The following is a 27,804-nucleotide window of genomic DNA, read 5'->3' as shown; positions in this document are numbered from 1 at the left end:
AAATCTTCTTCAGTTTTATATGTTTGCACTGTTTATTTTTATCTCTATTCTAATTGGAGCAAGAGTGTGTTAGCACCTCCACACAGTGTGATAGAGAGGAAGAACTATGTTTGCACATTGCCATCTGAAATGACAAAGTTGTTAAAATATCCTGGTTAACAATTACATTTTCATTGTTAATTTTTGCTCTTTCAGGATGTTGGGTTGGTTCTTGCTGGTATGATAATTCCACCACTAGCTTCAGTGTTTACTTTTAGATTCAGCACCTAGACTGAGGTGCCACAATGTGCAGCAGATTTTATTATCATCCCCCAAGTGGAGTTCCTACCTTAGTGTGGAGGCTTTCAAAAAATACATTCAATTAAAAACTACTAAAATGTGCATTTCAAGCAATTAGAATTCGTGGTATCTAAAACTTGGAACTGGATGTCTCATGCAAAAATGAAGAGTGGATTATGCAGTGACGCAGTTTGATGAATATGTAGATGAGCCACAGAGGGAAGTTATGACATAACTATGACCTCAGCAGTTCCAAAAAACTGCTCCAAGCAGTAATACCTGTTGCTGGCTCATCAACTATACATTATTATAAAAGATTATTTAAAGAAGTGTTTGCAAGTCCAGCATGAGCATGTGTGAAGAACCATGAATCAGCACTGAAATAGGTTATAGAGCACCATGACAGAAACACAGAAATTAACAGAATTTTAAAAGATTTTAGCTGGTGGACATAGAGAGCAGAATTCTGTTGCAAAGAATAGGATTCTTGAGGATGTTTCTCTTTCAGAAGAATGGTTTGGTGCCTATAACCTTGCTAAAGTAATTTGCTCTTTGATGTCTTAATGCTTTAGAATATAATTCAATGTAAACTACTTCTTTAAGCAGATCTGCAATGGAGAGATGTAGTGAAGCAAACTTCACAATGAAAAACTGGACTTCCGAATAAAATGATTAGATGATTAGGTCAGTGGAGTGCCAGAAGAATCAGTGCTGGGTCCTCTACTTTTTGTCATTTACATAAATGATTTGGATGCGAGCATAAGAGGTACAGTTAGTATGTTTACAGATGACACCAAAATTGGAGGTGTACTGGACAGTGAAGAGGGTTACCTCAGATTACAACAGACGGGGCAATAGGCTGAGAAGTGGCAGATGGAGTTTAATTCAGATAAATGCGAGGTGCTGCATTTTGGGAAAGCAATTCTTAGCAGGATGTATACACTTAATGGTAAGGTCCTAGGGAAGTGTTGTTGAACAAAGAGACCTTGGAGTGCAGGTTCACAGCTCCTTGAAAGTGGAGTCACAGATAGATAGGATAGTGAAGAAGATGTTTGGTATGCTTTCCTTTATTGGTCAGAGTATTGAGTACAAGAGTTGGGAGGTCATGTTGCGGCTGTACAGGACATTGGTTAGGCCACTGTTGGAATACTGCGTGCAATTCTGGTCTCCTTCCTATTGGAAAGATGTTGTGAAACTTGAAAGGTTTCAGAAAAGATTTACAAGGATGTTGCCTGGGTTGGAGGATTTGAGCTATAGGGAGAGGCTGAACAGGCTGGGGCTGTTTTCCCTGGTGCGTCAGAGGCTGAGGGGTGACCTTATAGAGGTTTACAAAATTATGAGGGGCATGGATAGGGTAAATAGGCAAAGTCTTTTCCCAGGACTAGAGGGCATAGGTTTAGGGTGAAAGGGGAAAGATATAAAAGAGATCTGCAGGGCAACCTTTTCACACAGAGAGGGGTAGGTGTATGGAATGAGCTGCCAGAGGGACTGGTGGAGGCTAGTACAATTGCAACATTTAAGAGGCATTTGGATGTGTATATGAATAGGAAGGGTTGGAGGGATATGGGCTGGGTGCTGGCAGGTGGGACTAGATTGGGTTGGGATATCTGGTCGGCATGGACACTTGGACCAAAGCGTCTGTTTCCATGCTGTATATCTCTATGACTCTATGCATTTTCTCTTTATAGAAAGACTGCACTGTCTTTGAAAAGTTTGATGGTAGCTCTGGCGGTGACAGCAACTCAACAGCAAATCACACAAAGCATGCAACAAGGCATTGATGAAGTAAATATCAAAAGCATCAGGAACAAAACCAATCTGCAATGCTTGGTGGAATCTGGCATTTTATGTTAAGATGGAGGACATCGGGAATGAATTACTCATTCAGGTACTGAATCCTGTAATTAGTTAAAACATTCAGGTATTAGTTTTTACATTTAATGAGACTAATATATAATTTTTAAAGTAAAACAATCATTTACTTCCTTATCAGTTAGTTAATTTCTTTAGTATTTGTTAAGAATAAGGCTACAAGTGTTACTTGAAATGGTCTTTAATGCAGCTGAGGTGGCTCACAATTATTGCTCATTAAGTTTCCCACAAAAGACTAAAGGTTTATTTTAAATTTACTCCAGTGAGGAAATCTGACCACACAAAAAAACTAAATTATAGATTTACCTATTTCCTTAAACCTGAATATAATAATCGATTATGTATCTAAGGGCAGGTGGTGGCTTGCTGATAACACTATTGGACTAGTAATCCAAAGATCGAGACTAATGTTTTGAGGTCATGGGTTTAATCCAGCTGGTAGAATTGACATTTAATTAATAAATCTGAAATTGAAAGCTAATTGCTGTGATGGTGACCAGGAAAGTAGTTGAGAAAACCCACCTGGCTCAATAGTATTCTTTAGGGAAGGAAATCAGCCCTTCTTTACCCATGATGGCTTATGTGTGCCTCCAGGCCCACAGCAATATAGTTGATGCTTAGCTGTCCTTTAAAATAATCCAGGATGCCATTTTAAGGACAATTAGGGATGGGCAACAAATGCTGACCTTGGCAGTGATTCCCATATTACATGAAAGAATTAAAACAACCTTGATTCTTCTCTTTGTGCCAGTTAGTGCACTAAAGCTTTAAGAGTCTAATCAGTGATTACATTTTACAGAAGAATCTCTGCATCTATTTATTAGTAAAGAAAATAGCTTCAAATCTCTAAAATTTGTCTTTCATGTATATTACAATAACAGAGTAGGAAACACAAGTAAAATACAAAAAAAACGTGAATAAAGTTAAGCCTTTATCAGACAGAAGGATGCTGTTCTAAGTGGATTGTACATTATGTAGCACCCAGAAAAACACGGACCCATTAAAATTCTACAGAATAACTAGGAACCCAATTGGTTAGATAGTTCACTGTTGATAGACGTTGTATTTTCTTTTCAGTGATGACAGAATGGTGCTAACATCAGGGTCAAACAGTGAAGAACTCTAGCTGTAATCTGCTTATGTCATTGAAGCAGACCTTAACCAGAGAAGCTTTGAAACAGGATAATAGTTATAATGTTAGTGAGCTAACATAGCAACTGTGGTCCTTGGACAATATAAAGCCAAAGATATAAAACAGGAAGAGGATGGAGTTTCAGGATTATGTTCACATCCAATTAAACTATCATAAAAGCTTTAGTATTCGGGCACCAGATAGTACTCATAGAAACAAGAATCAGATAACAATCTGAAGCACACAAATGCATGTGTGTCAAGCGCTAATACCCAGCAAGTATAAGCAGAAAAATGTGATTTTATGGCTTGGAATAAATATTCTGGTCAGTATCCAAAACTATTCATGTTTTAAAAGAAAGAAGTTGTTTAACAGAAACAGTATCTTACATACTAAAATGAGAAAATACACAGAAGTCTAACATCCCTGCAGTCAGACTGCAAGAGGAAGAAGCATTTTAAGAAAATGGTAACAAAGCAATTATATTACTGAAGAAGTAATCCAGAGACTTTACTGCCCTGGAGACATCAACTCAAACTCCATCACAGTAGTTAAGAATTTATATTCAGTTAAATGAATGCATCTGGAATTAAAAAGTGAGGATCATTAAGACTGACCATAAAATGGCTATACTGTCATTAAAGAATACCCATTTTAGAGAATGAAATCTGGCATCCTTACAATATGACGACTCTGATTCCACACAACCAATATGGTTGACTATTCATTCTCCTCTGAAAACAGATTAGAAAACCACTCAGTTGGACTAATCTGCTACAAAGCTGTGTGCACCCTCAAGCTCCTGTGTCTGCTTTGGGTTGTGATTTGGAAATGCCGGTGTTGGACTGGGGTGTACAAAGTTAAAAATCACACAACACCAGGTTATAGTCCAACAGGTTTAATTGGATGCACACTAGCTTTCGGAGCGACGCTCCTTCATCAGGTGATAGTGATGAAGGAGCGACGCTCCGAAAGCTAGTGTGCATCCAATTAAACCTGTTGGACAATAACCTGGTGTTGTGTGATTTTTTTTGCTTTGGGTTGAATACTGAGACGTCTGACACTGCATAGATTGTCACTGAACTTTTTTCACATACTCCACAGCTTGCCATCTCCTGGCAGCTTCTGCAGACTACAGCCATGGCAGCTTGACATCCTGCCCCCATTCAAAAAAAGGAAATCTCTTTCCTCCCTCATTGATCTCAAGGTCCTCCTTATGATCAATGAGAGAAATAAAAGGCAGCCCTAGAATGTCTGCCTTCTGCCTATTTCAGAAGTCCTGGTTGTTTAAATGTGGCCTGCATTTATTCAGTTCCGCCTTCGTTCCCACCCTTGCAGCTGTTAATTGGCCACTTGACCTGATCTCCAGTCAATCAGCACCCCTCCTCAACCAAAATTACATGCTATAGTTTTCATTTCTATGGCAGAGTCAGGAACGGTCTCAAAGTTGGCTTCTTGCTCAGAAGGTAAAAAAAAAGGCCTGTTTCATGAACATGTGGCAACTTGGTACAAAGAAAGGTTGTCCTATAAACTAGTCAAACAACAGTCAGAACTAGCCACACCTCTTCTAATATAACTAAAAGAATGACATTCGCAATGACTATTTTGTCAAGAGAAGTGGAACCACTGCTCCCTGACATTCAACAGATCATCATTTTAGGATTTACTTTCAACCTCCAGGGAGTCACCAGAAACCTAAATGGGCAGAAGACTACAAGCGCATGTCAGAGTCTCTGAATTCTGTGCGAACTAATTCAACATCAACTAGGACAAAGCAGCCATTGATTGGCATTGCATTTCCCACTTTAATCATTCATTCCCTTCACCATGGTGTATCATGCACTTTGTATCATCGACAAAATGGTGTTTAGCAACTTCCTACGACAAATTCAAAAGCAGTTCCCAAACTAAAACTATCAACTAGGATGAGAAGAAGAATAGGGCCTCCAGGCTACACTAATCTTTAGTAGGAAATATTTCACAGCTCCTTCATTGCTGCTGAATTAAAATCCTGGAACTACCTCATTAACAGTTCTGTAGCACTTGCTTCACCACACGGGCTGTAGCAGTTCAAGAAACAATTTCATTACTCCTTTCCAAGTGCAATTAGGAGCTAGTAATAAATCCCATTGTCCCTTCAATGTCCACATCCCATGAATGTATGCAGAGAAACACTTTCAGGATATGTTTGCCATGCATTGATGATTTAAAGTTAAAGGGTAGAAATTATGGATGAACCTTAAGATGTAATATTAATGCAGTGATAGAAAATCCTTCTTTTGCATATTTTAAGTAAGGGCAATAACACACTAGATAGAATAATTTGAAAGCATTTATACAAGCTCTTACATTTATGCTGTCAAACTATGACTGCATCATTATTAATCTAATCCCAAATAAATTAGTAAATTACCAAACTAGATACTATTACTTTTCTCAATATTAGTTAATTCATGGAATGCAGAATTAGATATGTCTGATTTTTACCTACCAATCCAGTGTCTTGTAAGTCTCTCCTTATAAGCGTAGTAAGATTTTTTTAAAATCAGCCAGTTTAGAGAAGTATTACACGCTTAGGAAGCAGATGGGATTTGAAGCTGGGTCTCTGGTCTAGAGGTAGGGACATTACCACTGCTCCTTTTTAAGTGTCTTAAGTATTTAATGAAACAATGCCCTTCACCTGTTTGTCTTACCAATAAAAAACACAAGTAATAAACATCATTTCTGAAGGCAAACTGATAAGACATCAGTTAATAAATGTGCATACTTTAATAACAGTTCACTGTTAAATTATGTTGAAGGCTGAGGGGTGACCTTATAAAGGTTTATAAAATCATGAGGGGGATGGATAGGAAAAATAGACAAAGTCTTTTCCTTGGGATGGGACAGCCCAGAACTAGAAGGCATAGCTTTAGTGTGAGAGGGGAAAGATATAAAAAGAGACCTGAGGGACAACATTTTCCAACAGAAGGTGGTACATGTATGGAATGAGCTGCCAAAGAAAGTGGTGGAAGATAGTACGATTGCAACATTTAAAAATACTCTGAATGGGTCTACGAATAGGAAGGGTTTGGAGGGATTTGGGCTGACAGTTGGGACTAGATTGGGTTGGGATATCTGGTCGGCATGGACGAGTTGGACTGAACGGTCTGTGCTGTACATCTCTATGACTCTATTTGCCCAGCCTATTCAACCTCTCCCTATAGCTCAAATCCTCCAACTCTGGCAATGTGCTTGTAAATCTTTTCTGAACCCTTTCAGGTTTCACAATATCTTTCCAATATGAAGGAGACCAGATTTGCATGCAATGTTCCAAAAGTGGCCGAACCAATGCCTTGTACAGCCGCAACATGACCTCCCAACTCCTGTACTCCATACTGACCAATAAAGGAATGCACACCAAATGCATTCTTCACTATCCTATCTACCTGCGACTCCACTTTCAAGGAGCTATGAACCTGCACTCCAAGGTCTCTTTGTTCAGCAACACTCCCCAGGACCTTACCATTTAAGTGTATAAGTCCTGCTAAGATTTGCTTTCCCAAAATGCAGCACTTCATATTTATCTAAATTCATCTGCCACTTCTCAGCCCATTGGCCCATCTTGATTAGATTAGATTAGTTACAGTGTGGAAACAGGCCCTTCGGCCCAACAAGTCCACACTGACCCACCGAAGCGCAACCCACCCAGACACATTCTCCTACATTTACCCCTTCACCTAACACTAAGGGCAATTCACCTGACCTGCACATTTTTGGACTGTGGGAGGAAACCCACGCAGACACGGGGAGAATGTGCAAACTCCACACAGTCAGTCAGTCGCCTGAACCCGGGTCTCTAGCGTTGTGAGGCAGCAGTGCTAACCACTGTGCCACCATGCCACCCCCTTTCTGATCAAGATCCCTTTGTAATCTAAGGTAACCTTCTTTGCTGTTAATTTTGAAATATTTTTAGTTCCCTTTTTTTTCCCTGACACGACAATATTTGACTGACAGGTAAGGGAGTAATTGATTTCTACTTTGTGGTCCAGAAATAATTGAGTGGAAAATGGAACCTTTCCCATTTTTCCCTTACTTGTACTTCGTATCTCTGCTAAATCTCTTCACTCAGAGTGAGAATGGAGTTGTGGAATGCCATGTGTAATCTGTAGGGAATGCTTGTGGTTAACATTACATGCTGTAAAGTTGTGTATGAACAGACCACAGTAATAAACTGCTGGAAAATTGTTTCTGCATTGCTATTCTTAAAAGTTCAGGTTTAGTATTGGAATAAAACCAATGATATAAGTCCTCTGATTGCAACATGATTATCTATAAGGAAGAGGAAGATTCCCTTTGTGTAAAAGGTTTATCAATGTGCTAAGTGATACCCATGAAAAAACTGTTTTAATAGATAGCATGTTCTTGACATTTTGTCAATCCTAAAGTCCATACACAAAATGTGAATTTACTTAAGTGTCGTAAACCTTATTTTTCTGATTAAGATTGGTAGATACAGTGCACTCAACTTTTACACCAACTCTTTCACATCATCACTTCAAATAACAACCTCCTAGAGTTGGACTTTAAGAAAAAGCTGGGCTCCATGAACGTATTTTTCAACCACAATAGAAAAAAACAGAAACTATAGCAATGCAAGAAAATTCAGTTTATAAGCATAATATTCTGAGGAGGAAACATAATTAGCTAAGAAGTGTTTGAGTTATTAACTGTAGAGGAAAATAAGTAATGCAACAAAATGAACAAATCTATCGCTGCAGATTGGATTCCTGCAAATCTAATGATTATGGTTCTGTATAGAATAGTATACTTTTCACAATTTATAAACATAAAATAAACATTGTTCACTAGTTGCCTTAATATCAGATATATGGCAATGTATTCCAGTCTGTTCAAATTCACTTTCAAATTGATTTTGAAGAGTACACGAAAGATAGACACTATAAAGCATTACAAATGGAATTATCTACAGTAGATCTTGAATAATACAATTGCCAAAGTTTGTGATAAGCAAGGTAAAAATGTCAGTTTTATACACTTTGCTAATAATATTAAACACATGAATCAACCAAATACATATGAAATACATTACTCACTTTTTGATAGTGTCTGGAATCTGAACATGCTGCATGGGGATGAGTTCCTCCAGCTCAGCCAGGCTACTGACATATCTCACCTTACTGCTGAATTTTGAACTGATGAAAATAATTCAAAACCATTGTTATATCTTTCAAAGCATAAAGATAAACATTACAAAGCAGTCGTTGCCCAAACATTTTATAAAGTAAGTTTACTTTCACCAGGAATTCAGGTATTTGTTGTTTCCAAAGTGTTCCATAACATTCTCAAAAGTAATCAATGACCACTTGAGGAAATCGTCCCACCTTCATTGTTGCTCTACTGATTTAAAATTAATGTAAAAATCTATACATGAAATCCTCCAAGGTTACATATATTTAGAACATGACTTGATTGCAGCATAGAGTCATGGGGGTTGTACAGCACAGAAACAGACCATGCCAACCAGATATTCTAAATTAATCTATCCCGTTTGCCAGCACTTGGTCTATATCCCTCTAAATCATTCCTATCCATGTACCCATCCTTCAAATGTTGGAATTGTACCAGACTCCTCCACTTCCTCTGTCAGCTCATTCCATACACGCATCACCCTGTGTGTGAAAAAAATGCTCCTTAGGTCCCTTTTAAATCTTTCCCCGCTTACCTTAAGCTTATGCCTTCTAGTTTTAGACTTTACTATCCTGGGGAAAAGACCTTGAGACTATTCACCCTATTCATGCCCCTCAATTTTATAAACCTATATAATGTCATTCCCTCAGCCTCCAACACTTCAGGGAAAACAGCACTAGTCTATCAGCTCTCCCTATTGCTCAAACCCTCCTAACCCTGGCAATATCCTTGTAAATCTTTTTTGCACCCGCTCAAGTTTAACAACATATTTCCTATAGCAGGGAGACCAAAATTGAATGCGGTATTCTAAAAGTGGCCTAACAAATGCCCTATACAGCCGTAATATTACACCCCAACTCCTATACTCAATGCCCTGACCAATAAAAGTATATCAAATGCCTTCTATCCTGTCTACTTGTGACTCCACCTTCAAGGAACTATGAACGTGCACCCTAAAGTCTCTTTGCTCTGCAACACTCTTGAGGACTCTACCAATAAGTGTGCAAGTCCTGCTTTAATTTGCTTTCCCAAAATACAATACCTCACATTTATCAAAATTAAACTCCATCTGTCACTCTTCAGCCCACCAGACTGCCAGACTAAGATTAGTAGTTGAGAATATGTGTGTTTAAGAAAAAAGGAAATAGAAGCAACAAAGCCCTGTGGCCTCTCAAGCCTATTCTCTAACAGCCAATTTGAATCTGACCCTAACTCCAATTTTTAACCTGCCTCCTATAACCCTTGACCTCCTTGAAGATCAAAATCTAGCCAACTTGGTCTTGAAAATACTCAAGCAGCAGCTTTCATTGCTCTTTAGTGTAGAGAATGTAAAAAGATTAACAAGCCTCAAAAAAGAAATTTCTCTCCATTTCCATCTTAGATTAGAAAGATCTTATTTTAAACCGTGTCATCTAGTCCTAGATTGCCCCAAGAGGGGAAACATCCTCTCAGCATCCTCCCTGTTAAGTTGCCTCAGAATCCTACATATTTCAATAAAACACCTCTCAGTTTTCTAAATTTTAATGAATATAGGCTCAAACTGCTACACCATTCATAGAATCCCTACAGTCTCGAAACAAGCGATACAGCCCATCAAATCAACACCCTCTGAACAGCATACCACCCACACCCATACTCCAAACCAGTCCCTATAACCTTTCATTTTCCATGGCCAATCCACCTCGCCTGCACATCTTTGGACTATGGGGGGAACCAGAGCACCCAGAAGATGCCTATGCAGACACAAGGAGAATGTACAAACTCCACACAGACTGTCACCGAAAGGTGGAATTGAAAGCAGGTCCCTAATGTTGTGAGGCAGCGGTGCTAACCATTGAGTCGCTATGCCGCTCCATTACTCATCTGACTAACTTTTCCCTCGTGAACCTTCTCTAAACTGCCTGCAATCCCAGTATATCCCAGCTCAGTAAGGAAGTCAAAACCATACAGTTTACTCTAGGTACAATCTCAATGCAACAAAGGCTAACATTTCCTTTGCTTCCAATTATTTGCTGTACTTGCATAGTAACTTTGTGGTGATTCAAGTACAGTTCCCTCACTACCAATTCATTGTAGTCTCTTTCCATTTAATGGATATCCCTCTTTTCTTCCCACCAAACTGTATATCCTCACATTTTACCACATTATCCTCCAACACTCAAATTCTTGTTCATTCATTTAATCTATTTCCATATGCCCCTCTTCTGGGTGGTATTTAATGGAGCCTTAGTGAATCCAGGCATCTATAGGTGCCTACTATTGGTTTGATATGCCACCTGAGATATGATGGAACAATTTTGCTGAACTATGTTTAACACATAGCTTCTTCAGCAGTGACATAATTTATCTAGAATTTCATTAATGACCTTTGGGGAAGGAAGCTGCCATCCTTACCTAGCCTGGCCTATATGTGAATCTAAACTCACCAACAATGACTCTTATACTGTCCTCTGGGTAATTAGGGATGGGCAATAAATGCTGGCATAGCCAGTGATGCTCTCATCCCTTGAATGAATAAAAATAAAAGATTAGTGTTCAGGAATGCTATATACAGAAGTTCTGTGCTCTAAGTATAGACAAATCTTACTCCTGAACCATGTCCTGGAGAAACATAGGATACTGGGTACAGACAAGATGTCAGAAGTCATAGAATTACACAAATTAAACAGCAAAGTGGCATGGAGGTGGTTTTCTTCTGTATAAATTTAATTTAGTCCCAATTTAATCTGTAGTAATAAAAAAATTGTGACACCTCTAAGTATTTCTGTAATGATAAATAAATATCTATGCTGGTTACAGATATCCATAAAAAGTGAATATTTATATGCTTAATATTTGTTCATCTCTCTGAATAGCACATAGGAAAACCGTACCAACCTACCTAATGAATGGCCGAGTGACTGCAAGGATCGTCCTGATAAACCATGATGGATGCACAATTATAAATGATTTCAGATTCTTCCTCAACCTGTGATGAAAAATTCTCTCAATAATATACTAACACCTCATAAGCATGTAACATTTTCACCACTTCCCAATGTTCTGTTCTCAATGGAAAGAAGAAGGGTAAGAGGGGATTTTATAGAGACATACAAGATGATCAGAGGATTAGATAGGGTAGACAGTGAAAGTCTTTTTCCTAAGATGATGACCGTCAGCTTGTATAAGGGGGCATAAGTACAAAATGAGGGGTGATAGATCCAAGACAGATGTCAGAGGCAGGTTCTTTACTCAGAGAGTGGTAAGGGTGTGGAATGCCCTACCTGCCAATGTAATCAACTCAGCCACATTAGGAAGATTTAAACAATCCTTGGATAATCACATGGATGATGATGGGATAGTGTAGGGGTCGAGCTGAGAATAGTTCACAGGTTGGCGCAACACCGAGGGCTGAAGGGCCTGTTCTGCGCTGTATTGTTCTATGTTCTATATTCCATGTTCATACAATTTTGTTATTTTAAATCATATTCTTAATCTGACAGCTATGGAAGCTTATTACATTGGTTTAGACACCTACAAATGGGATGAGAATTCAGAAAAAAAAAATCAAGAAAATAATCTCTTTGACTAAATTAGAGACTGATGATACTGCGCATTCTAGTCAAAGGAGTATATTCAGTCAAATCAGCAATTCAACAAATTACTTTCTGCAGCTATTCTAACATTGCATGCTAGGTTGTTTATGTAATTATGGAAAGCTTTTAATAAGGTAATAGAAGCAAAAACATTGAGTTTACTCCAGATAAATTGGATTCCATGAAGAAATAGTACACTAGAGAAAGAAGCTTTATCTTTGGGAGAGTTTCTTTCTCTTTATCTTAGTCTTTTCTGGATCAAAGTAAGAAGGCGATTCCAATCAAATTTCCTTTAATTTATTATTGAAGACTGAAATTCAAAATGTAAAAGGTTGATATCAACTCAGCTTCTGACTCAAGTTTTCAATGCTATCAAAATAATAACATTGATGTGCTCAGTGCAATTTGATGGTCTATCCTACATGCACTGACAACAGCCCAAGAGAGATAGTAACTACTGTTCATTACAGAGCTCAGACTAATCACTGATTGAGTTCAGTGGGTAACCACAGCTCTATTCACTTGGTCTTCAGGTTGATATGACTACATAAGATTGAAAAGATAAAAGCTAATGTTAGCACCCAGCACTTGCATTTAGGGCTGGTGTTTAGGTGCTCCTTCTGCTAAACCCCAAGAAATTTCTGATGGTTCTGTTGGAATTACAGTAAGGAGGCTTACTCTGTACTGGAGAGGTTGATTGTAATGTTAATAATGAAAAATACTTGCCTTCTGTCAATCATTTGATAGCACCTTTTCATCCAGCTAAAACCTGGCATTTTTCGCCGTGGAGTAGCTCCATTTAGATAAATGATCATGTAGTCCTCAGCTACCAAGAGTTCTAAGGTACTGATCACATACCTGTGGTCGAAGAAAAAAATGGTTTTGTTTGAGTGAATTTTAAAAATTGCATTTGTGATGACATATGTCTTTAAGAGGTGTATTTTGCCCTTTTTTTTAAAAATGAAGAAAGATTGAGACAGAGGTAATGAACTGTCTGTTCAAAGCCAATAAACTAAAGTTTGTGAGGCCTTGAGTTTTTTTTTTTAAGAAGCTGGAACAATACAAGCAGCCTGAATGGGTGGGGTCAAGCTCCCACAGAACTAGGATTTTTAGTTTTAGCTTTCAGCAATTGTTAAGGTCTAGAAGCTGGATGTGGAAGCTCTTATTTCTCTCTTTGTTATAGCGAAAAGCTGGGATTATCTCCCTACTACTAGAATTGCATATGAGAAAATCCATTTCACTGAATTTACCTTCAGTGGTAGTGGTGGTATGAGGAGTAATTTTGAGGATTACAGGATGATTGACTGGGTGGTTGACAGTGAGGAGAAAGAACCTAGGTTACAGGCAGATATAGACAGGTTAGCCAGATTGATGGATCAATGCCAGATGGAATTTGAACCTGATAATGTTTGGTGATTCATTTGAAACAGATAATAAGTAAAGAGAGTACTCGATGAATGGTAAAACACATGCAATGAACACTCTATGCTTCTGCAAGCCAGTGACACTGTCTGGTGAAGAGAGATTAAGGAATAGCAAGTCCTAGCAAGCATAAGCATAATTTCATCATTGAATTACCTTCCCAGTCTTTTCCTTTGTGCATAACACCAATTTCCTTTGTGTGTCCTAGTCTGTTGTAAATGTTGGTTTCTGGAAGAACTCCGGCTCAGAGTAAATGAGCTAGAGTCTGAGCTTCAAACACTGCAACACATCAGGGAGGGGAAAGAGTTTTCTGGACTCTGTTTGAGGAGACAGTCACACCCATTAGACTAACTAATTCTAATTCAGCCAGAAGTCAGGAACAGCAGACTATGGCTGAAAGTGAGGCAGATACAGGGATCCAGGAGGGAGAGTTGCAGAGCCTCAGCCCTTACCCTTGTCCAACGGGTTCAAGAGTTTTGCTCCCTGTGTGGGGGAGAATGGGGACTGCAGGGAGATGAGCCAACTGACCACAGCACCGTGGTGCAGGGAGCCATTCAGGTGGGGGGGGGGGGGGGGGGGGGGGAGAGAAGAGAAATTTTATTGTAATTGGGGATAGTACAGTTAGGGGCATAGATACTGTTCTCAATAAGCAGGATCGAGAATCCCGAATGTTGTGTTGCCTGCCTGGTGTTCGACTTCGGGATATCTCATCTGGGCTGCAGAGGAACTTTGAGTAGGAGGGTAAAGATTCAGTGGTTGTGGTCCACATAGGTACCAACAACATAGAAAAGACTAGGGCAGAGATTCTGCTAACAGAATATGAACACATAAATTAAAAAGCTGAACCAAAAAGGTAATAATCTCTGGATTACTACCTGAGCCACAAAGCTAATTGGCAAAGTGTCAATAACATTAAGCAGGTAAATGAGTGGCTCAAAGATTGGTGTGGGAGGAATGAGTTGGAATTCACGGGACATTAGCACCAGTATTGGGTCAGAAGGGATGGGACAGTCTTCATCTGAACCAAGCTAGGACCAGAGTCCTAGTGAATCGCATAACTAGGACTATAGGCAGGGTTTTAAACTAAATGTGTGGAGGAGGCATGTATGTGTCTATGTGGAGACAAGAGGTGATAGGGAAAATTAGAAAACCCGAATTAAAAGAGAAGTTAAGACTGCAGAACAAAGGAGAGATTATTAAAATCTCCAGCACAGACACGAATAGGACAGAATATTTGGAAAGGGTTAGCAATCAAATTTCAAGTACATTGGACAAACGAATGATAATGAGAAGAGGGACGGTTAATACAGCACTCAAGGCGTTATATCTGAATGCACGCAGTATAAGGAATAAGGTAAATGAGCATGTGCCGCAGATCGAAATTGGCAAGAATAATGTGGTGGGCATCACGGAGACATGGCTACAATGGAATCAGGATTGGGAGTTGAATATTCAAGGAGATATATCCAATCAAAAAGATAGGCAGGTGGGCAGAGGAGGTTGGGTTGCCCTATTAGTAAAAATGAAATTAAATCAATATTAAGAAATGAAGGAGGGTCAGATGGTGTAGAGTCTGTGTGGGCAGAATTGAAAAACTGCAAAGGTTTAAAAAAAATATTTGGAGTCACGTATAGGCCTCCAAACAGTAGTTGAGCTGGAGCACAAGATGCACAAGGAGATAGAAAAGGTGTGTAGGAAAGGCAAAGTTACAGTGATCATGGGGCATTTCAATGTGCAGGTGTACTGGGAAAATCAGGTTGGTAGTGGCTCACAAGAAAAGGAATTTGTGGAATGTTTACGAGATGGCTTTTTGGAGCAGCTTGTGGTGGATTCCTCTCGTGAACAGGCAATTTAGTGATGTGCGATGAGGCAGACTTGACAAGGGAGCTTAAGGCGAAGGATATCTTCGGAAGCAGTAATCATAACATAATCGAATTTACTCCTCAATTTGAGAGGGAGAAGATAGAATTAGAGGTAACAGTATTTCAGCTGAACAAAGGCAACTATAGAGGCATGAGGGAGGAGCTGGACAGAATTGACTGGGAGAGAAGCCGAACAGGAAAGACAATGGAACAGAAATGGCAGGGGTTTCTGGGGGTAATTCAGGAGACACAACAGAGATTCATTCTGAGGAAAAAGAAGCATGGTACAGGGAGGATGAGGCAGCTATGGCTGACTAAGGAAGTCAGGGATAGCATTAAAGCAAAAGAGAAAATTTATAATGTGGCGAAGAACAGTGGGAAACCAGAGGATTCAAAAGTTTACAAAGATCAACAAAAAAAAAGGAAAAGATTAAATAGGAGAGTATGCTAGCCACTAATATCAAGGAAAACTGTAAGAATTTCTTTAGAAACATAAAGGGCAACAGAGAGGCAAAAGCGGACATTTGGCCATTGGAAAATGATGCAAGAGAGATGGTAGTGGGGAACAAGGAAATGGTTAAGGAACTGAATAATTACTTCACATCAGTCTTCACAGAGAAACAAGTTAATTCCCAAAAATTCAAAACGGAGGGTATGGTGAGCTGAGTACGGCGGCCACCACCAAGAAAGAGGTGCTAGAAAAACGGAATTGCCTGAAGGTGGATAAATCACTTGGACCAGATGGACTACACCCCAGCTTTCTAAGGGAGATAGCTGGAGAGATAATGGAGGCATTAGTGGTAACCCTTCGGGTATCACTAGAATCAGGAAGGGTCCCAGAGGACTGGAAAATCACTAACATAACACCCCTGTTTAAAAAGGGAGTAAGTCAGAAGACAGAAAATTACCCTAACCTCGGTCGTGGGTAGGATATAGAATCCTGAATCCTGATTTCTGAATACTTGGAAGTGAATGGTAAAATAGGGCAGAGTCAGCATGGTATCATCAAGGGTTTTCCATGTCTGACAAATCTGCTGGAACTCTTTGAAGATTTTACAAAATTATGAGGGGCATGGATAGGGTAAATAGGCAAAGTCTTTTTCCTGGGGTCGGGGAGTCCAGAACTAGAGGGTATAGATTTAGGATGAGAGGTGAAAGATATAAGAGAGACCTACAGGGCAACGTTTTCATGCAGAGGGTGGTACGTGTATGGAATGAGTTGCCAGAGGAAGTGGTGGAGGCTGGTACAATTGCAACATTTAAGAGGCAATTGGATGGGTATGAGAATAGGAAGGGTTTGGAGGGATATGGGCCGGGTGCTGGCAGGTGGGACTAGATTGGGTTGGGATATCTGGTCACATGACGGGTTGGACCGAAGGGTCTGTTTCCATACTGTATATCTCTGTGACTCTATGACTCTAAGTAACGAGCAGAATAGACCAAAGACAACCAATGGATGTTATCTACCTGGACTTCAAGAAGGCCTTTGACAAGGTGCCATACAGGAGGCTACTGAGTAAGATAAGGGCTTGTGGCATTAGAGGCAAGGTGCGAGCATGGACAATTGGCTGTCTGGCAGTAAGCAGAGAGTCGGAATAAAAGGGTCCTTCTCAGGGTGACAGCCGGTGACAAGTGGTGTTCTGCAAGGTTCAGTGTTGGAACCACAACTTTTCACTTTATACATTAGTGATCTAGATGAAAGAATTGAGGGCATTCTGGCTAAGTTTGCAGATGTTACAAAGATAAGTAGAGGGGCAGATAGCATTGAGAAGGCAAGGAACCTGCAGAAGGATTTGGACAGGTTAGGAGAGTGGGCAAAGAAGTGACAGATGGAATACAACGTGGGAATGTGTGACGTCATGGACTTTGGGAGGAAGAGGAGGCATGGACTATTTTCTAAATGGAGAGAAAATTCAGAAGTCTGAATGCATAGAGACTTGGGAGGAGGATTCTCCCAGGATATTCCAGGATTCTCTCAGGGTAAACTTGCAGGTTGAGTCAATAGTTAAGAAGGCAAATGCAATGATAGCATTTATTTTGAAAGGACTTGAATATAAAAGCAGAATTGTATGTCTGAGGCTCTAAAAGGCTCTGGTAAGGCCACATTTGGAGTACTGTGCACAGTTTTGGGCCCCATATCAGAAAGGATGTACTGGTCTTGGAGCGTGTTCAGAGGAGATTCATGAGAATGGCCCCAGGAATGAACAGCTTAACATATGAGGAACATTGGAGGACTGTAGGTCTATACTCGGTGGAGTTTAGAAGGTTGAGGGGTGACCTAATTGAAGCTTACAAAATACTGAATGACTTGGACACGGCAGATGTTGGGAAGATGTTTCCATTGGTAGGAGAGACTGGGACTCGAGGGCACAGCCTTAGAGTAAAGAGAAGACTTTTTAGAAGGGAGATAAGCAGAAACATCTTCAGCCAGAGAGTGGTGAATCTATGGAATTCACTGCCACAGAAGACTATGGAGGCCAGGTCATTGAGTATCTTTAAGACAGAGAAAGATAGATTATTGATTCTAAAAGGGATCAAAGGTTATAGGGAGACAGCAGGAGAATGGGATTCAGAAGCTCATCAGCCATCACTGAATGGCAGATCAGACCCAATGTGCTGAATAGCCTAATTTCTGCTCCTATATCTTATGGTCCTATATCTGTATATGTGTGAAAGGCAAGTTTTATAAGAGGGTGAGAGTCTTAATTAGTAGAGTTACAGGTTGCCGGTTCACGACTGTCTATTTGTAACTAAAGTCTATTCACTTGTAATAAATAGTAATTCTCATTAAGTTTAGAAACGTAGTCCCTGCATTCTGTTAACCTGGGTATGAAAGACTTACACATTCAGGAATACTGCCACACTTCGATAAAATACTCAATTTTTTTGTTGACTCCAGAAATAGCAGGACTTGATTTCTAGCATGTTACACCAGTGAGGTGTGACAACTGCTTGAATATTATGAGAGTTTCTGACTCAACCACCTTTTCAGGCAGTGAATTCCAGACTTCACTAATGGCTGAGTTAAGAAGAAATTCTCCTCAGTTCCCAACCTCAGTATCGTCTCACTGGAGCAGCACATTGAAATTCAAGCCCTGTTATTCCGGGAGTTGTCGTAAAGGTTAACAATTTTATCAAGTACACAACGTCCCCAATGTACTTATCTGATAGACGCAGGTTAACAGAAAACATGGACTAGATTTCTGTAGTTAAGAAGAACTATCTTTTATTACAGATGGATTCTAACAACAGGCAGACACAACTGTGGTGATGTCATATAACTCTAATAATTACAAATCTAACCCCTTTTAAAATATTCCTCCACACCTACATACAGAGGGACAAAAAAACCCATTGGTGTTATAGGTGGGGTAAAATAAAAACTGAATAACATTTTAACTGTACAAGTCCTCAGAATGGATTGTTCATTCGTTTTCCACATCCTTCGGTTGTCTGGTCTTTTTCCTTAGGTGTATAGCAAATTAAAGAGTCAGGTGTGGTGGTTTTAATCTTATTAGAGGGTTAAATTAACATTTAATATTTCTTGCTCAACCCTCCTACAAAACTGGATTATACAGATGAACAATTTTGAGGAGAAACACAAGGGCAACAAGGCAGCACACAGATTGTTACAACACAGGAAGAGACCATTCTGTCAGCGATGGCTCTACCAGCTCTGTAAATAAGCAACTTACCCAGAGTTATTCCCCCAGATTCTCCATAAAGCCCTGCACCTTCACATTTTCCAGTTAACAATCCAATTCTCTCTTCAATGCCTCAATTAAACCTACCTCCACCATCTTCTCAGGCAATGCATTCCAGATTGCTGTGGCATCACTGCTTGTTTTTTTTGTCAATATTTGCTTGCTCTTATTCTTGATATTTCTAATAATGGAACATTTTTCCTCATTTAGTCTGTCCAGAACAATCATGCTTTTGAATATCATTATCAGATCTCCTCTTAACATTAGTTTCTCCAAGGAAAACTGTCCCAATTGGTCAACTATATCCACATAACAGAAATTTCTCTTTCCAAGGATATTTTTTTCCCAAATGTTTCTGTTCTGTCCTTAATGGCTTCACATTCTTCCCAAAATGTGGCACCCAGAAATGTACTTCAGCTGAGGCCAAATCATTGCACACACTTTTAACATAGTTTACTGTGCCCCTGTTAATAAAGTTGGGGAATTTAAATATTTTATTCGCCACTCCGCCTTGCTTTTCTGCCCAACTCCCACCTTTTGAGTTGTACCTCATATTTTGTATTGTTTCTCCACATTTTTCCTCCCAAGATTAACCACTTCACACCTCACAAAAGGAAAAGAATTATGGTATAGGTAAATTGCCATTGTATTATCAAACCATAGAGTTGTTCTCCCAATAGAGAGAAATAATTGGTGGTGGTTTAACCTGAGGGTCACAATGCTTCAGGCGAGAGAAGAGGTTGAGAAGGTGTGTACTTCATGATAACCACAGCGGTGCAGGAATTGAACCCACGCTACTGGTGGCTCTCTACATCACAAGTCAACTGTCCAGCCAACTGAACTAACCAGTCACCAATGACTTAAATGATTAGCTGGAAAACAGCAATCGGTATAGTAACAGAAGTGTTAAAAAAAGGATTCTGGGTAATCCAAGATGAAAGATGGGAAAAATTTCTGGCTGTAACAGCTGCTTTTGTTTTTGAGGTATTTTAGGTATTGGAGTTGATTTCCTTGAATTCCAGGAGCAGCAATTAAGGTTTTACATGCTGTTGCATTGTTTTGACTTTTTTCCCCAAAGTTCCAAAACAACAGGAGTTTTAAAAGGGAGAAGAATAGACAAAGTAAGCATATGATGAGGTCAGTGCAGGAGACAGACAGAGAGAAAGAAACTTAAATCACAGTGAACCTGCACAGTTACTGCCTTTGCTGCTTGAATTCATGTATTGCTAGACATCAGAGTGCGGCTGGGAAAATTAACAAACAGTGAAATTCACAACTGATCTTGGAGGAACGGTTGGGTGAAGTCATAGAACAGAAACAGGTAAATGTATTGTTTTAAGTGTGGCCTATAGAAAGTCTGCAGTAGTGAGTAGAATGGTTTCTTTCTTGATTATATGTTTTTTGAGATATGTCTCTTGATTAAACTTAAAATGTAAGCCATAACTATTCATTTAATCTGGGGGCAATATTTTGTAGAGGAATAAGACTGTGTTATTTTCTGGGTCTGTAGATTGTGAAGGAGCAAAAATGGCCTTTAGTAGAGTTATATGCGCTTCTTGTCAAACGTGGGAGTTTAACGATGAGTTTACGGGTTACTGCGGATTATATCTGCAATAAATGCTGTTGGTTGCGAATCCTATCAGATCAAATGAATCGGTTGGAGAGATAGTTAGAGGCAATGAGGAATTTGCAACAGCAATGGTACGTGTTGGATGGCAGTTATAGGAAGGGGCAAAGTCTCATACAGTCACATAGATGGGTTAACTCCAGAAAAGATAGAAGAGGTAAGGCAGCTAGTGCAGGAGTCTTCTGTGGCTATCCCCATTTCAAGTAAGTATGCTGTTTTGGAAAATGTAGGGGGTGATGGATTCACAGGGGAACGTAGCACGAACAGCCAAGTTTCTGGTATTGAGACTGGCTCTAATGCAACGAGGGTATGTTGGGTTCCGAAAGATCAATTGTGTTAGGGGACTCTATAGTCCGGGGCACAGACAGACGTTTCTGTGGCCAACAGCGAAAAATCAGAAAGATGTATTGCTTCCCTGGTGCCAGGATCAAGGATGTCTCAGAGAGGGTGCAGAATGTTCTCAACGGGGAGAGGGGCCAGCAAGAGGTCATTGTCCACATTGGAACCAATGACATAGGAAGGGAAAAGGTTGAGATTCTGAAGGGAGATTACAGAGAGTTAGGCAGGAATTTAAAAAGGAGGTCCTCGAGAATAGTAATATCTGGATTACTCCTGGTGCTACGAGCTAGTGAGGGAAGGAATAGGAGGACAGAGCAGATGGCTGAGGAGCTAGTGTATGGGAGAAGGATTCACATTTTTGGATCATTGGAATCTCTTTTGGGGTAGAAGTGACCTGTACAAGAAGGACGGGTTGCACCTAAATTGGACCTAGAGCTGCTCGGGAGGACTTAAACTAGTAAGGTAGGGGGGGTGCGGGTAGGGGGTGGGAGTAGGACCCAGGGAGATAGTGAGGAAAGAGATCAATCTGAGACTGGTACAGTTGAGAACAGAAGCAAGTCAGTCAGGGCAGGCAGGGACAAGGTAGGACTAATAAATTCAACTGCATTTATTTCAATGCAAGGGGCCAAACAGGGGAGGCAGATGAACTCAGGGCATGGTTAGGAACATGGGACTGGGATATCATAGCAATTACAGAAACATGGCTCAGGGATGTGCAGGACTGGCAGCTTAATGTTCCAGGATACAAATGCTACGGGAAGGATAGAAAGGGAGGCAAGAGAGGAGGGGGAGTGGCATTTTTGATAAGGGGTAGCATTACAGCTGTGCTGAGGGAGGATAGTTCCAGAAATACATCCAGGCGAGTTATCTGGGTGGAACTGAGAAATAAGAAAGTGATGATAACCTTATTGGGATTGCATTATAGGCCCTCTAATAGTCAGAGGGAAATTGAGAAACAAACTTGTAAGAGATCTCAGCTATCTGTAAGAATAATAGGGTGGTTATGGTAGGGGCTTTTAACTTTACAAACATAGACTGGGACTGCCATTGTGTTATGGGTTTAGATGGAGAGGAATTTGTTAAATGTGTACAAGAAAATTTTCTGACTCAGCATGTGGGTGTACCTACTAGAGAAGGTGCAAAACTTAGCCAACTGTTGGTAAGTAAGGCAGGGCAGGTGACTGAGGTGTCAGTGGGGGAGCACTTTGGAGCCAGCGACTATAATTCTATTAGTTTTAAAATAGTGATGGAAAAGGATAGACCAGATCTAAAAGTTGAAGTTCTAAATTGGAAAAAGGCCATTTTGACGGTATTAGGCAAGAACTTTCAAAAAGCCAATTGGTTGCAGATGTTCGCAGGTAAAAGGACAGCTAGAAAATGGGAAGCCTTCAAAAATGAGATAACGAGAATCCAGAGAAAGTATATTCCTGTTAGGGTGGAAGGGAAGGCTGGTAGGTATAGGGAATGCTGGATGACTAAAGAGGATTTGAGGGTTTGAGGGTTTGTTTAAGAAAAAGGAGGAAGCATATGTCAGGTATAGACAGGATAGATCGAGTGAATCCTTAGAAAAGTGTAAAGGCAGTGGGAGTATACTTAAGAGGGAAATCAGGAGGGCAAAACGGGGACATGAGATAGTTTTGGCAAATAGAGTTAAGGAGAATCCAAAGGATTTTTACAAATACATGAAGGACAGTTGGGTAACTAGGGAGAGAATAGGGCCCCTCAAAGATCAGCAAGTCAGCCTTTGTGTGGAGCCGCAGAAAATGGGGGAAGATACTAAACGAGTATTTTGCATCAGTATTTACTGTGAAAAAGGACATGGGACGATATAGAATGTAGGGAAATAGATGGTGACATCTTGCAAAATGTCCATATTACAGAGGAGGAAGTGCTGGATGTCTTGAAATGCATAATGGTGGATAAATCCCCAGGACCTGATCAGGTGTACCCTAGAACTCAGTGGGAAGCTAGAGAAGCGATTACTGGGCCCCTTGCTGAGATATTTGTATCATTGATAGTCACAGGTGAGGTGCCGGAAGACTGGAGGTTGGCTAAGGTGATGCCACTATTTAAGAAGGGCAGTAAAGACAAGCCAGGAAACTATAGACCAGTGAGCCTGACGTCAGTGGTGGGCAAGTTGTTGGAGGGAATCCTGAGGGACAGGATGTACATGTATTTGGAAAGGCAAGGACTGATTAAGGATAGTCAACGTGGCTTTGTGCGTGGGAAATCATGTCTCACAAACTTGATTGAGTTTTTTGAGGAAGTAACAAAATGGATTGATGAGGGCAGAGCGGTAGATGTGATCTATATGGATTTCAGTAAAGTGTTTGACACGGTTCCCCATGGGAGACTTTATGATAATCATGCAAAACAAAAGGAGGCTAAAAGAAAATCATAGGGAAATATAAGATGACCATCAGATTGAATGAAGAGTTCATGATTTCACTTCTGTACTTTTTTCTCACCTCTTTCAGTTCCTTCACATTTTATCACTGGTTATTTAACCATCTCACATCCTTTACCCAACCACCTTGATCATTCACGTCTTGTGTATGCAAGATTTTAATTCTCTTTATTCTCTCTCTACATCCACCCTTTCCTTTGCTCCATTCCTCCTCACAAACTGTTCACCCATAATATCTCGTTATGACAAAATTATCTACTTGAAATAGCTTTCATCTCTCCGCAGATGCTACCTCAGCTGCTGAGTGTTTCCAATACTGTGCGTTTGCATTTCAGGCTTCATGCTTTTGATTGGCTATAAAGCTGAATTTTGGACCTGGCTCAGAAGTGTCAGTTGGCTCAGTTGGAACATTGTCAACTTTCTCAGCAGGTCATGGGATCAACCCATGTCACCCCATGAGTGCATAACCTTGAGCACCTTTGAGGATTAATGAAAGAAATGTAACTTTTCCAGTTATTGCTCTTCAAATGAGAGGTCAGCTGAGACATTTTTGAACATGCTATTTCATAAGTGAAAATATAGAGTACTACATCAAACCTGCATCTAGTGCTTCAGATGGGCATTAAAATCCCACTATACCTTTTGAAGAGAAACACAATGTTTCGTGGATGTTCTGGCCAATGTCCATCCCTCAACAATATCAGATTAACAAGCCCTTCAACTGATTTTCCATTTATGGACCATGATGATGCATACATTAACTGCTAGTGCATTTAACCACATGGTAATAATAAACACACATCCAATATGTTACCTGGAAAACAAAAAATGCCCTGGACATTCTGGGAGTCATGTTGAGGTGTACTGTACAGGTTTTTACAGAACTGGAATTTGAGGTTTAGAATGTATCAGTTTTTTGTAAATTCACATGCAGTTATTTTTTAGCCTATACAAAAAAATCTTTATCCATCCAATTAGTTAAGTAGCAGTCCATAGATCATGCTGGTTCAGTAACTTAGGGACAACATTAAGACAAATATTGACATTCTACTCACAAAAAGAGATTTTCCATAATATAATTATAGTCAGGTCGACTGCTCTCTGGCAGGAAACATGCTGCAAACACAATGATGGCATTGAGTCCGTCACTATAGTAGCCTGAGGAAAACAACAAAGCATTTGTTTAATATTGTGCACTGTTTACAGTATTACCTAGAATTACCAGGACACAAAAAAAGTCTAGTAATTGTAACAGCAATTCAAACTTTTTACTTTCTCATTCAGAAAAACATTTGTTATGGTTGTAGTTCATGGTGATGCGGGACAAGTCAGAGAGTGGGCTTGATAGATCATAAGTTTTGCTTTTCTGTTTATGGATGTTAGTCACAGCATATTTACTAGCGCCTGCTGATGTACTTTTAACACAAGTTTATTATGCAAAAGGTTAAAGAGATTACTAAACACTCTCTGAAGTAAATTCATTACAAACATTAGAAAGATGGATTCAATACTTTTACCCCAACAATCTTTCTGACACTCAAAGTTCTCTTTACACTAAAGCTTCTTTTTCAGTTGGCACAACTGTAATTGGTTTCTTTTTGACAAATTTACACTCACTCAGTATTATTTTCTTGAGCTAATATCAATTTCTGAAACTGTTGAACAAACCGTTCACTCAGCTCACTTACTACCTAAATTGGGTTCCTTAATCTCAAACCTTTGAACAGTCTTGCAAAATCTCTTCCTCTGACAACTCTATAGCCTTATGCTTCTGTGGTTTTCTTCTAAGCAACTCAGTACTTTTCCCTCTCTGCTCTGCGTTTGGAGACTACCAAAGTAGCAGCACTTAGCATAACAGATCTTATCTCTCTGAAATGTCCTGAATCTGGGTACTCTATGTTTCAGTTGCACTATTCAAGTCAACAAAAATGTTAACAATTATCTCTGACAGAGATTCCGAGTCATTTAGCTAACTTCATGTGATTTCTTAGTAATGAGGTCTTAATCTCACTGTTCAAAATGACTTTGACCTTTTTAACAAAAACAACTCAGTTCTTCACAGAACTGAACATTAAAATCCATTTTTCCTCCACTTTATAAATAAGTTTTGATCACAATTAAACACTAATCTCTCAGCAATTGCATGGTGGTTTTCCTCTATGGAAACATGAAGGGTTCTAAAATTGTACTGTTTCAATTTTGTAATTTATTTTGTTATATGCACTTGGAATAAACATCAATCTGCACGTTTTGAAGTTTGGTTCATAGTGAATTAATTTGGAAATTCAAATAGATTTAACAAGACCATGAAAATCATGAGATTAGGGAAATATTAAAATCTAAATTTTAAAATAAGTCAGCCTGCAGATCTGAGAGTTAAATGTGTGCTGGAATCACAATTAACTTCTATATCCTCCCTACCCTGTACCCTACAGGAAAGGCATATAAAACTAATGCATACCAATCTATCCTTTTGATGTTCCTTCATCGATCCACCAAGAGATATTCTGCAAAGGGGGTCAACAAAGATAAATACATATCCTCAATAGTAAAAACTTGTAGTGTCTTCAATAGTTACAAATAATATTCGACCTATGCCATGCTATTGCAATATAGACTGTGACCTTAACTTTATTTTCCTGCCTGTCCTTCTGAATTTGTGATCAAAAATCTGTCTGATTCAGCCATGAATATATTTGATTATCAAATTCAAGCTCCACTGAAATTCTCTTGCCCAGATACAAAAGACCAAGATCTTCTAAGAAGATCTTGTTTATCTCCATCTTGAGATACCTCATATTTTGAAATGGTGTCCAGTAGTTCTAGGAACCCCCACTGAAGGAAACATCCTCTAGCATCTACACTCGCAAGCCCTTCAGGATATTACATGTTTTAATAATATTCTCTCTCATTCTTTCAAACTCCAAAGAATATAAGTTAACTTGTTAAACTTTTGTTGTAACAGAACACCCTTCATTCTGGGAAGTCATAGAATAATAGAGATGTACAGCATGGAAACAGATGCTTTGGTCCGACCTGTCCATGCCGAGCAGATATCCCAACCCAATCTAGTCCCGGCCCATATCCTTCCAAACCCTTCCTATTCATATACCCATCCAAGAGCCTTTTAAATGTTGCAATTGGACCAGCCTCCACCACTTCCTCTAGCAGCTCATTCCAGACACGTAACACCCTCTGCATGAAAAAGTCGCCCCTTAGGTCTCTTTTCCATCTTCTCCTTCTTACCCTAAACCTATGCCCTCTAGTTCTGGACTCCCCAACCCCAGGGAAAAGACTTTGCCTATTTACCCTATCCATGCCCCTCATAATTTTGTAAACCTCTATAAGGTCACCCCTCAGCCTCCGATGCTCCAGGGAAAACAACCCCAGCCTCTCCCTATAGCTCAAATCCTCCATTACTGGCAACATCCTTGTAAATCTTTTCTGAAACCTTTCAAGTTTCGCGACATTTTTTCCAATATGAAGGAGACCAGAATTGCACGCAATATTCCAACAGTGGCCTAACCAATGTCCTATACAGCCACAACATGACCTCCCAACTCCTGTACTCAATACTCTGACCAATAAATGAAAGCATACCAAACGCCTTCTTAACTATCCTACTTACCTGCGACTCCACTTTCAAGGAGCTATGAACCTGCACTCCAAGGTCTCTTCATTCAGCAACACTCCCTAGGACCTTACCATTAAGTGTATAAGTCCCGCTAAGATTTGCTTTCCCAAAATGCAGCATCTCGCATTTATGTGAATTAAACTCCATCTGCCATTTCTCAGCACATTGGCCCATCTGGTCAAGATCCTGGTGTAATCTGAGGTAACCCTCTTCGCTGTCCACTACACCTCCAATTTTGGTGTCATCTGCAAACTTACTAAGTGTACCTCTTATGCTCGCATCCAAATTGTTTATGTAAATGACAAAAAGTAGAGGACCCAGCACTGATCCTTGTGGCACTCCACTGGTCACAGGCCTCCAGTCTGAAAAACAACCCTCCACCACCACCCTCTGTCTTCTACCTTTGAGCCAGTTCTGTATCCAAATGGTCAGTTCTCCCTGTATTCCGTGAGATCTAACCTTGCTAATCAGTCTCCCATGGGGAACCTTGTCGAATGCCTTACTGAAGTCCATATAGAACACATCTACTGCTCTGCCCTCATCAATTCTCTTTGTGACTTCCTCAAAAAACTCAATCAAGTTTGTGAGACATGATTTCCTATGCACAAAGCCACATTGATTATCCCGAAGCAGTCCTTGCCTTTCCAAACACATTTCTCCAGCTTCCTCATTTCCCTTTCCCCCACCTTATCTCAGTCCCAACCCCCGGATTCAGCACCATCCTCTAGACCTGCAATCTTCTTCCCGACCTCTCCGCGCCC

At 39.9% G+C, this 27,804-nt stretch overlaps 1 protein-coding gene across 2 annotated transcripts in view; it reads right to left on the bottom strand.

Annotated features, from left to right (window-relative positions):
• Positions 1–27,804, bottom strand: part of LOC122561080 (protein prune homolog 2-like) — a 435,917-nt gene that overhangs the window by 16,194 nt on the left and 391,919 nt on the right. For both annotated transcript variants that reach the window (XM_043712461.2, XM_043712468.2), the window contains exons 13-16: positions 24,465–24,567; positions 12,775–12,906; positions 11,355–11,441; positions 8,380–8,478 (exon numbers count right to left, since the gene is read on the bottom strand). In XM_043712461.2, coding sequence (XP_043568396.2) covers positions 8,380–8,478; positions 11,355–11,441; positions 12,775–12,906; positions 24,465–24,567 — 421 coding nt within the window. The remainder of the gene's footprint in view (positions 1–8,379; positions 8,479–11,354; positions 11,442–12,774; positions 12,907–24,464; positions 24,568–27,804) is intronic.

The sequence above is a fragment of the Chiloscyllium plagiosum genome, unplaced genomic scaffold (genome assembly GCF_037043375.1).
Source record: "Chiloscyllium plagiosum isolate Xiang-an unplaced genomic scaffold, Cpla_swu_hap1 HiC_scaffold_2, whole genome shotgun sequence".
NCBI lineage: Eukaryota > Metazoa > Chordata > Chondrichthyes > Orectolobiformes > Hemiscylliidae > Chiloscyllium > Chiloscyllium plagiosum.
Note: the sequence above shows the minus strand (reverse complement) of the source record. Positions and strands in the feature narration are given on the sequence as shown.